The sequence below is a fragment of the Neophocaena asiaeorientalis genome, unplaced genomic scaffold, assembly GCF_003031525.2.
Source record: "Neophocaena asiaeorientalis asiaeorientalis breed wild unplaced genomic scaffold, Neophocaena_asiaeorientalis_V1.1 scaffold400, whole genome shotgun sequence".
NCBI lineage: Eukaryota > Metazoa > Chordata > Mammalia > Artiodactyla > Phocoenidae > Neophocaena > Neophocaena asiaeorientalis.
In genome coordinates this window covers 4,352,328-4,363,954 of record NW_020175089.1, presented here as the reverse complement: position 1 = coordinate 4,363,954, position 11,627 = coordinate 4,352,328, and the positions used below count along the sequence as shown (strand labels likewise).

Sequence of the window (11,627 nt, the reverse complement as noted above, 5' to 3'; positions counted from 1 at the left end):
AGGATCAGCCAGCTGGAATTTGTGTGATGATTGCACACTCTGGCCTTGGACTTGCTTTGCCTTTGAATATGAGAAAGCCCTTTTCCCTACCGCTTACTTTTCCTAGGGCCAGGGTCCCCTCTTCGTAATCTGCTTTCCCACATGGCTCCAGCACCACATCTAAATAGTTCCATGTATGTTCAAGCCAAATGTGCTCAGACCTCTCCCTGAGGGGGCATTTCTCTCAATAGGAGAAAAGAAAGGCAGGAGCGCTAGAGTGACCCTGGTGTAATTCTGATTTCTCTGGAAGCCTGGGGTCTAGATTATGAAGTCCCTTGGATGGATGCACTCTTTGCTTGCCAGAAGGAAGGAAGGTATATTTTGTGCAGATTAAGATTCTCCCAGGAGGTCAGAAACCAGTTTAAATGGCGCTTTAAACATTCTTAGAGGAAGTCCCCTCCTTTAGACACAGGAGGGCAGTTACTGAATGCAGCTCACTAGACCAGAGTGAGACCTTGGGGCAATGTTGTGGCTCCAGCAAATGTTAGTGTTAGCTGTGCATCCTTAAGCAAGTCATTTCCTCATTTGAAATTCAGATCTTCTCACCTAAGAAAGGAGTGAGTTGAGTTACATGTCCTAAAAGGCCTTTTCCTGCTTTGGTGTCCTATTGAGGTGTAGTTGTGTGTGTGTGTGTGTGTGTGTGTGTGTGTGTGTGTGTGTGTTTTCTTGAGCCCAAGGGAGAGATAATGGTTAAATTGAGGAGATATGATTCAAAGCCAAAAATTTCCCCTAGAAATAGAACTACTTTAAGTCTTCTAACCACCTCCCATGTGTCACTTTTTCCTTCAGAAGTCTGCAATTGGTTTTTATCCATGAAGGGCCTGAAGCCATCTTTTGATTTCAACTTGAGAATCAACTTATTTTTGATGTTGGATGCTGAAAGGAAAATCTAATAGCTTCATCACAAAGCCATCCTTCTCTTATTCTGGCCAAGGAAATGGATCCATTTTGCCAAAGGAGATTAAATTTCCAATATATAATAGTATATATGAATGTTTATATATATCAGTGCATTAAAAGTATCTTAAGCTTAGCATTAATTAGTCTTGAAAAGAAAAGTGTAAACACAAGTGCAATTAATTTATTACGTTAACACCAGTTAGAGGAATGAACAGTCTCCATGCAAACAGCAGTTTTCATTAAACAAACAAGATGATTTTAAAATGAAAGGGTAACGTGAACATGGAGTAGCAGTTCTTTGATTTATTTGCATGCATGAGTACACTCCTGGGCTGGCAGCTTGAGGGACATGACAAGATAAGGCTCGTTGCTGGTGTGAGCTGCCACTATTCTAAAAATGCCTTCAAGAACTTCCTTGTCTGTTGCAAGGTTGAATTGTTTAAATGGCTATCACTTCATTGATATCTAAATATACTAACATATAGAAGATTAGCAGGGAAAATGCTTCAACAGTGTGGTTAAGATTCCATATGTTAATAATTTCATTTGATAACAGCATAACACTTTAATTCACTGGAAAATCATAAATCTCACCAATAGTTACAAAAGTTGTTTCAGTTAAATTTAAATGAAGGGAGGATGGTATGTTTTAGTATAAAAAGGAAAAAGGGACTGAATTCTTTTGACAGACACAATTGGTAACAGTCTACTCTTAAAGAATCATCTTTAGGAGAAGAGTCAGGACAGGGGTAATAAATAAAAATGCAGTTATCATATTTGTGAAAATGCAGATAACCCCAAAATATTTACTTGCTTGGCTTTAGAATGCATTGTGTAATTTTGTCTAATCAGAATTTATAAACAATTTGGCTTAGCCTAATGTTAAAGTGAGTTTGCATTTTCTGAGGGCACAATGATTGGGCTGAAGGTGAACATGCTGGGTGGTGATGGAGGAAAATGTTGGTTGAAACATCACTGTTGGATTAAAAACACCAACAATTAATTAAACACACACACATACACACACAGACAAGCAAACAACTAAATAACCCCTTCACTATAGAAGAGCAGGAATTGCTCAAATGTGGGTCATTTGGGTCAATCCCAAACCATTTGTATAGACTCTGCTTCAAAATGAATCAGGAAGAAATGAAGACAACTACACAAAATTACCACAGGTGTGTGATAATACAAACAGACTTAGGCAGCCCTGGGGTGTGCTGTTTAGCAACATGCAGGGAAGACTATCAACACTTCTATGACCACAGGGATACTGAAAGTTTGGAGTGGGGTGTGGGTAACTGAGACTCTGAAGTTGAATCTTTCTGATTATAACCCAGGACAAGGATTCCTTTTTTGCCCTGATGTAGATGGACTGCACTGAGAAGAGTTCAGGGATCACTGGTCCATAGACTAAGGATGAAAAAGTGGGAGTGTTTCTCCATAATAAGCCACAGTGGATGGGGTCCAAACAAATCATTCAATATCTCTTATCCATTCTCATCACTTGTATAGTTGAAAAGCACTTTTACAAACTATGACCTCAGTGGGCTTGCCCAACAGTCCTGTAAGGCAGGCAGAGAAAATATTTTCATCATCTTTGTTTCGTTGAACAAAACTGAGATGCAGAGACAGTAAACATCTAGGTCACATGAGTTAGGACTTGAACCCAGGTCTTTGGATTCCAAGTAGAGATCATCTTTGCAAGAGAGGGTGTGTTCTAGAAAAGTGGCCCAGGCCTTAGCAAAATGGCCACACAGATTACGTTCATTGCCAGTGGCAAACTCCACCCCTTTCTCTGTCCCCTTACTCACTGACACTAGAGCTGCTGACATCCTTCACATTAAGGTTTCAGGAACTGGATGTGCTCCTCATTTCAGGATTGTCTGTCTTCACCCAAAAGAATGATGAGTTTTCAAGCATCAGTGGAAAAGAAAATTTTTTGGTTCTTTCCTTTGAAATTACACCATTATAGATAACCAATGACCTGGTTATGAGAAAAATTCTTTTCTGGCAGCCAGAATCCTAGAGAATATTCTAGGGAGGTCATAAGATCTGGGTGGGAAAGCTCAGTGTGATGGCGTGAATTGTCTTCCCATGAGGCTGTAAACCCCACACTCTAATTCACCCTTTTATCTCCATTGTGCTGCATTCTGTAGGCTTTGACTTTCCTGCACTGGCCAGATATAAAATGAGGGAAGATGAAGAATGAGTCTAGATAACCGTCTGTGGCCTCTGTTTGACCACCTAAATATCTGGATATAGCTTAATGACTCCAATGGCTTCTGCCATTTCATTTTGCTATTTAAATATTTTTGCACAGTAGGTAATCAGTAAATGTCAGCTCCTGTTGCCCTTATCTAATCTCGCTGGTGTGGTTGTGCACACAGTAGGTGTTGAGCAGCTATCAGTAAATGTCAGCTGCTGTGGTTTGTGTCTAGTTGCATCACATTTTATGACTCCAGAAGCATCCAGCTCCTTGAGAGCAGTGAGGTGTGAACAGTTGCCCTTTCCCCAAGCAGTCTGTGAACTTGGTTATTGGTGAATTGTGCTCTAAGTACTGGCTTTTGGGTTTTCAATTACGAAACACCAGTGGGTCACTTCAGCCTGATACAATCCACTTCTTCCGTGGCCAGCAGGCCGCTGGCTTTGAGGTCATGGTCAGCGCTGGACTTGCTCCCGCCATGGGAGGGCCGCCAGTGGAGCAGCAGCATCTTCTTGAAGTACTTCATGGTGTTGTTCTTGACGGCCACGAAGCAAACGGTGTTGATCATGCTGTTGCTCATGGCGATGCACTCGACGACATAAAAAGCTGTGAGGTAGTGCTTCTCCTTCACGAATACAGTGGGGAAGAAGTCGCGCACGATGGTGAAGCCGTAGAAAGGCGCCCAGCACAGCACGTAGGCCGTGAGGATGCACATGAGCACCAGCACCGTCTTCCGGCGGCAGCGCAGCCGCTTCCGGATCTGTTCCGTCTGGAAACCAGGGACTGCCTTGAACCAGAGCTCCCGGGAGATCCTGGCGTAGCACAGGGTCATGGTGACCACCGGGCCCAGGAACTCGATGCTGAAGATGAAGAGGAAGTAGGATTTATAGTAGAGCTGCTGGTCCACTGGCCAGATCTGGCCGCAGAAGATCTTTTCCTGGTGTTTGACAATAAAGAGGACGGTTTCCGTTGTGAAGTAGGCTGATGGGATGGCGATGAGAATGGATACGATCCAGACCAAAGCGATCAGGAAGGAGGCTGTTTGATAATTCATCCGTGGTTTCAAGGGGTGAACGATAGCGAGATATCTGGTGGGGGAGGGAAGCTATCAGTAATAATGATGTGTGCTTGTAATCATTATTGGTTTTTAACTAACGCAAACACCCACAGTAGCAGACAAAATGGCACAATGACCCCACGTACCTAATTGTCCAGCATCAACGTGCTTCATCTTATTTTAGCAACATCATTTGGCATTTGGAGGAGAGGAGTGATTTAGTGTAAACAGCACAGGATTTGGGTCAAACAGACAGAATAAATCTTGGCTGGAGTGAATCACTCAGTCTCTCTGAGATTCGTCTCCTCAGGTGCAACATGAAATAAAATGACACCTACCTTGCAGGGCTGCTGTGAATATTAAATATTATAATGTTTGTGAAATGCTTGGCATGTACTAGGTGTGGCATGTACATGTGGCCTATCATGATTATAAGTCCTATTGATACCACCTTGGCTTTCCAGCTTGCCATTCTGCCTAAGAACATAATTCTTTCAAAACCCTTCAATCTGAATATCTTCTGGTGTAGAGGTGAAAGAAGAGCTGTGGACTAGGAATTTTTCTCTCCTCCCTTCAGGTGTCATCCCGCATTACAGAGCAGGAGTGGACTAAGGGTAGAATCTGAGGAATCTAGTGAGATGTAAATGACTTGCCCAAGCTCACTTGGTGCAGGGAACAGAATCCAGGCTCCTGATACAAAACTTTTACACCCAACTCCCTGGGCTGTCTCAAGCTCAGATGAGAAGGTGTGTAAAGTTGCCTTGACACCATAAAGCAGCACACAGCATAAAACTTTTATCCTGCTCTTTCCAATGAGCAACGCTGCCTGGGAAAGAGGTTGGAGCCCTTAGTGGGAAATGAGCTCATTTGTGTAGGTTGAATACCTTCTTTCCAGAAAAACCTAACAACATCTATTTAGGTAATTTAGTGCCCTGGAATCATTCCTGTGCATTTTATGGAGTGAGAGGAAGAGGTGGTGGAGGAAGGTGGAGGAAGAGGTGGTGGAGGAAGGTGGAGGAAGAAAAGAGGCATGAGGGGTAGGGAAGAAACAAAACAACCTTGGAAATCAATATGTACCTCTTACCTGGAGCTTGAGTCAGGTTATGACCAAGAGCAGGAAGCCACCCGTAGAAATTCTATCCAATTTACCCTTCTATTGTAACAAGACCCTTTGGTCACCTTTCCAAGTTTCTGACTTGACCAAGAAGGCCTTCTGCCATGTTATTTCTGTCTGTCCCTGACAATATGTCTGTCATAAGATTGTTTTATTGGCTCTTGCCTTCCCCTTGCCCACTGGCAGCTCTGACTCTATAGACTTTAATTAGGAGATCACATGGCAGCCTGGCTCTCCCCAGCTTGCAGCTTTCTGAAGACATGAGATAAAGTTGCATCCCATCCCAACCAGTGGCTACACCCTAGCTGTATATATTAATAAGCAGTGCTTACTGGAGTTCTTCACTCATCCATGGGACCCAGCTTTTCCAAGTTAACCTGCGTGACTTGCCTGGGTAGCGCAAGGCTCACAGGGCTGGAGATTGGGACAAATGGGCTAGCCAATCTTTCACTGGGGCAGGGATATCTCACAATCACTGTCTCTCTGTGATACTGAGTGTATCAGCTTCCTGTTGCTGCTGTAACAAATTACCACAAACTCAGTGGCTTAAACAACACAAATTAATTATCTTACAGTTTTGGAGGTCAGAAGTCTGACATGTGTCTCACTGGGCTAAAATCAAGGTGTTGGTAGGACCGTGTTCCTTTCTGGAGGCTCTGAGGGGAAAATCTCATTTGTTTCTTATCTAGGGCTGCCTGCATTCCTTGGCTTAGGGCCCCCTTTCATGTTCAAAGCCACCAGTGACCAGTCAAGCCCTTCCCACAACACATCACTCTGACACTGACTTTTCTGCCTCCTTCTTGCACATCTAAGGACCATTGTGATTACACTGGGCCCACCTGGATAATCCAGTCTCATGTCCTTATTTTATGATCAGCTAATTAGCAACCTTAATTCCATCTGCTATCTTAATTCCCCTTAGGTATAACGTATTCTGGGGATTAGGATGTGGATATCTTGGGGCGTCATTATTCTGCCTATCATACTGAGTCCAAAGTCCTTAGATAATGCAGAACTAATTCAAGACTTAATAACTCTCTCAGTCTGGTTCTTGCATGAAAAGTATCTCAGTAACCAATGCCAAAGAGAACTTCCACAGCCCTGCTTAATCTGTTGTCGACTCCTAAATTCTAATTCCTTATCCTATAGGATGCTCCAAAATTCAGAATTGTCATCAGCTAAATAATAAAATAAAGAACACTGGCCTAGGCATTATTCAGAAGCCCTGAATTTCAGCTGTGCACCTAAATTCTTGAATAAATTAATTATGCTCCTGGGACTTAGTTTCTTCATCTGTGAAAGGGAGATAAAAATAACTTTACAGACAACCTTGCAGGCTTTTTGAAAGATTCTATTTGAGAAGGTAAATGTACATAAAGCATGGTGGAAGCTATAATACTTTGTTTAAACCCATTTTTTCCCATGACTCGTTCATTGGCAAGAGGCATATCTGCAAAGTCTTTGTTGCCATCTATCTGCTTGGATGTGTGCTTCTTGAGGTCAACACTCTTTTTCTGGGTTCTCTATGACTTCAAATATCATCCCTTCTAGGCCCTCTGCACATGAACCTTGCTCTTCTGCTGCTACCTGTGTCAGGGTTTGCAGGTTTATCTAATTCTGAGTAGGATGTGGTCCCCATGCCTACAGATACAAGCCCTTTATTTAATATTAGTGTCATCTCAGCAAAAGTGAGAGTTTGGCCATAATTCATCTTTCTTATCTTTTTGCCTTATTTTGCAGTTGGTTTGAAACTGAGTGAGAAAGAGGGGTGCTATTTATTTATTAGGGTCCTGGATTGTAAGGGCTGAAATTCCATATGCTGCTTTGACATCTACAGGGCCCCAAAAGCCTAGCTGTGAGTTCCTCTGTTTTCACCAGATATATCCCTCCACCCAGTGAGAAACTCTCTTGTCCTGCTAGTTCCTCTATCAGTGGGAATAGCTGCACCCCCAATCCTCAACCTAATGGGTTTCACCTCCCTGCCAGTTGGCAAAATCATTCAAACAAGTCAATCACATCCTCCCATGGGAGGCAAGGGTCACCTCAGCCTCTTGTCACTATAGATCCTGCTGCTCACATCCCCTGCTGGTTCATTCTATTCCCAAGCACAGCTCCCACGTGACCCTGCCTGGTGTGCAATGTCCTCCTCCCCTGGGCTGGCAGTATATGAGACCAGCCAAGTGCTTTCACCCTCATTGTTCTAGTTTGAGGTGTTGTGTGTTCAGTTATCTACTACTATTGGTGCTGGAGAGTCCTGCATTCATCAAATGGGTGAATAGGAGGTGGTCAGAATAGCACACTTGAATTGCAATGCCTTCCTCATGAAGCATTCCCAGACTGCATCACTAACATAATCATCTGTCTTTCTCTGAGTTACTCTTCACTTATCACTAGATTATTCTAGTTTTTGTGTGGAAGAAAAGCTCCCTGAGGTCAAAGACTGTGTCTTCTACTACTTTATGTTTCCATACGCATAGGTTGGGCACACAGTAGAACCCAGCAACCTGTAGATCTACCAGGTTGTAGCAGATGCTGTTGGTGCCCCTCTATTATCCCTTTGCTTTTATCACTTCACTGTATGCTTGTCCACTGCCACCTGCTAACACCTGCATTTCTTTGTTGGAAGGCCTTCTCTGGCTTCCAGAGTCCTCTTGGTAACTTGCACAGAATTTCCAGAGTGGCCCTCACAAATGACTTATGAGGGTTGGTGTATAAATATCCTAGTTCCCTCCCACCCTCTCACTCCTGGGAGAACTCTGAGGTGTGATCTACACCAGCTCCAAGAGTTCTGTGGCAGGAATAAGCATCAGCTGTGCACAGTGGAAACTTGTTCAATAACACAGCTTGTATTGACTGCCTTCCCTTGACTGCCTCATTTCCAATCTCCCTATAGGTTCTTACTGAGGGTTACCTGCACATGAATCCTTGCCTCAGGGTCTATTTTAGGGGTAAACCACACTAAGGCACAGGTTTGAGGCTCTGCACTAAGCACTATGGAAACATGAAGATAGGAGTGGTTATTATGCTTAAAACACAATGTCCTTTGGAAAAGACCATCTGTGTCCCCAGACACAGCATGAGATTAAAAGACAGATTGGCATCAGATTACAAAGACTCTGCGGTGCTAGACTCGGGATTTGGCATGTGTTCTATAGGCATCGAAACTTTTGGAGGTTTTATAAGGAATGAGATATATTAGAAAGACTCTTCAGTGGTGATATTCTGGTGCTTAATATGGATGAGTATAGATTCCAAGGGACAGTCAGGGGCTCCTGAAGGGGTGAAGAGACAAGTTAGAGGAGCATTATGATGGTCCAGCCATGACTTGCCAAGAGATGAAGCTGGAGGGACTATTGCCAGGACCTGGGGTAGGGGTGTGTGGGTGGCAGTAGAACAGGGAGAAAGGAAAAGAATGATGGTAGTATCTCCTGCTTGGGTGACTGGGAGATGGTGGAATGGCTGACAGAGCTGGAAGCTGACTGAGGCAGAGCTGGTTTGGGGTGGAAAATGAACCACTCTGTATTGTAACAGAATGGTTGCTTCCTGAGAATCTCCCATGTTACAAAAGAAAGAAGAAACAAGAAAGAAAGAAAGAAAGAAAGAAAGAAAAGAAAGAAAGAAAGAAAGAAAGAAGGAAACAGAGAGAGAAAGAGAAAGAAAGAAAGAAAAGAAAGAAAGAAAGAAAGGAAGGAAGGAAGAAAGAAGGAAAGAAAGAAAGAAAGAAAGAAACAAGATATAAAGAAAGAAAGAAAGAAAGAGAAAGAAAAACCCCACAACTACATTAGGAAGACAAAGGTTTCAATGGAACAAAGGTGATGAGAACAGTGGTAACTCACTTGAGTAAACATCAGAATCATTCAGGGTTGGGTAAAATGCAGATGCCTAGGCCCTAGCTCAGGGGATTCCCATTCAGTAGGGGCCCAGGAATCTGACTTTGTACTATTGTACCAAACATACTTTGTATCATTTCCCCTGGGGAATTTTGTGCATTTGGTTGATAGGTAAGTTTCATAAACACTGGGTTCAGAGCTTACGAGCCTCAAAGTTGTGATAACAAAATTGTTTTTTCTTGCAGGAATTAAGTTATAAATAGGAAGATGCCTCTTATACCTGTATGTGTATTATATTCATAAATGAAAAATAATCACTGGGTTGATTAAAAAGGACCACAGACCTAAATAGCACTGAGAATAAGGGAAAAACTGGAGTTGAAAGGAGATAAAAGGGAAAAAGATGATTAAAAACACATCATCAAAATGAGCATAACTCACAATGGTGGACCAAGAAGATGTGACACAAATTGCCCCCCTCAAACAGAGCCACTGGTAGTCCAGTGCTGGCCTACAGCTATTTACATAAATAAAACATGTATCAGATTTGTCTGAAGCTGCTATTAGAAATTTTACTTTATAAATTTACAATAGATCAAGGACTTACAGAACATCTCATGCAAATATATGCAAATAAGCACATGGATGTATGCAAAAAAGAAAGGCAAGAATGTCCTTCCCTCTTTTTTGCAACTAAACCCTGTAATCTTATTTTAAAATCAGCTCTGCTACAAAGTCACCAAAAACAAGAGTACATACTGTATGATTCCATTTTTACGAAGTTAAAAAATAGGCAAAACTATATTATGATGCTAGAAATCAGATCAGTGGTTGCCTGGGATGGGAGGAATGACTGGTAAGGGGCACAAGGAAACATTCTAGGGGATGGAAATGTTCTATATCTTTGGGTAGTGATTACAGGAAAAACTTCGCACATGCTATCTTGACTTGAAGCTGCCTTGGCTAACCTAGTTAATGTGGCTTCTAAGTAGTAACCTGCCTAAAGTGCTGCTTTTGCTTTTGTGTTTGGTGAGGTTCATGGTTATATGACATGCCTGTATCTGAAGCAGATGTGGTGTATGGGGGCATGGCCCAGAGCTGGGAGGCTCAGGAGCCTCACTCTTGTCCACATTTGGGAGAACATGAGCCACAACTGGAGAAACCAAGTCTCCTTTTGCCTCGATAGATGGGCACGCATTTGAATCTGGAGTAAGGCCAACGTTTAGAGCTGAAGTGAGGAAAGAGGCAACCTGGGCCACCTCCATGTTTACCCCTACCCAACATCCTCACCTGTCGATAGCGATGGCCAGCAGGGCATTGGTGGAGACATAGAGTGAGACGGTACGCAGGTAGTTGACAGAGGCACAGAGCACATGGCCGTGCTTCCAGGAGAGCTGGCGCACCACATAGTAGTCCATCTCGAAGGGACAGCAGACAATGGCCACCAGGAAGTCGGAGATGGCCAGGTTAGCAATGAGCAGGTTGGTGAGGTTGCGCAGCTTCTTATAGCGGGCAAGGGCAGTGATAAAGACAAAATTGCCAATGCCACAAATCAGCATGATGCCCACAAGTGCCACCCCAATAATGATCTTGGCTGCAAAGAAGGTGTGAGTCTTGGTCATATCCTCATCCTCATCTAGAGGGAGGTCATAATCACCATAACTGAAGTTGAAGGGGAGGGAGGAGGCATGGTCTTGGGGTATACTGAAGTTAGCTGCAAAACTAGTGTTTCCATTCTGGGCTGCCATGGTGAAGCTTGCCAGTGAGTGGTATGCAGGAGTCTCCGCGGTCTGAGTACTCTGAGCTGGGGATCCAGACCCTCTGCTTTCATGAGGTCAGAGATCTTAGCACCCTGCGCACATCTGTGGGGAGTCAAGACGCCATCATGGATCCTGGAAGGAGACACAACCAGTTGATAAAATATAGGAGAACACCTGGTAGCATCCTCCCAGAGTCCCCCCAGGTATAGGCAAAATGTAGGAGAACACCTGGTAGCATCCTCCCAGAGTTCTCCCAGGTATAGGCCAACCAGATGCAGTGTCTAACCCACAGACAGAACTACCCACGGCACAGAGGGTTTCCGGAAATTGGGAAACCCTCTATTGGCTATTGAGAGGGACTGGGCATGGGATGGACTGGACTCCCCAGAGACACCCAAGAAGAATGTGTATCTTTGCCCTTTGTCCAGGGACCAGGACCAGTTTGACTGACCAGTCCCCCTCCCCCCAGCAGCCCCCATAGGGGTCTTCTGTAAGTTTTTCCCAGCTGCTCAGGCAGCTGACCCAGGACTCTATGGCAGTCACAACACTGTGCCAGCTGTTGGCCAGGGACAGTGAAGCCAGAGGATGGTGATACAGCAGGGTCCTTCCCCCAAAGCAGGGACTGCTCCCTCTGTCCTGGCCAGTCCACAGACTTGGAAATCACCATTTTCACATGGATAGGCTGAGTCAACTTGGGCCAGTGATTTATGCTCTCTGAATC

At 43.8% G+C, this 11,627-nt stretch overlaps 1 protein-coding gene across 1 annotated transcript; it reads right to left on the bottom strand.

Annotated features, from left to right (window-relative positions):
- Positions 1–3,536: 3,536 nt before the first annotated feature.
- PROKR2 (prokineticin receptor 2) lies at positions 3,537–10,894 on the bottom strand. Its single transcript, XM_024764258.1, has 2 exons — positions 10,437–10,894; positions 3,537–4,233 (listed from the first exon to the last, which is right to left on the bottom strand). The coding sequence occupies exons 1-2, from the start codon at positions 10,892–10,894 to the stop codon at positions 3,537–3,539; spliced, it is 1,155 nt and encodes a 384-aa protein (XP_024620026.1).
- Between the last annotated feature and the right edge of the window lie 733 nt (positions 10,895–11,627).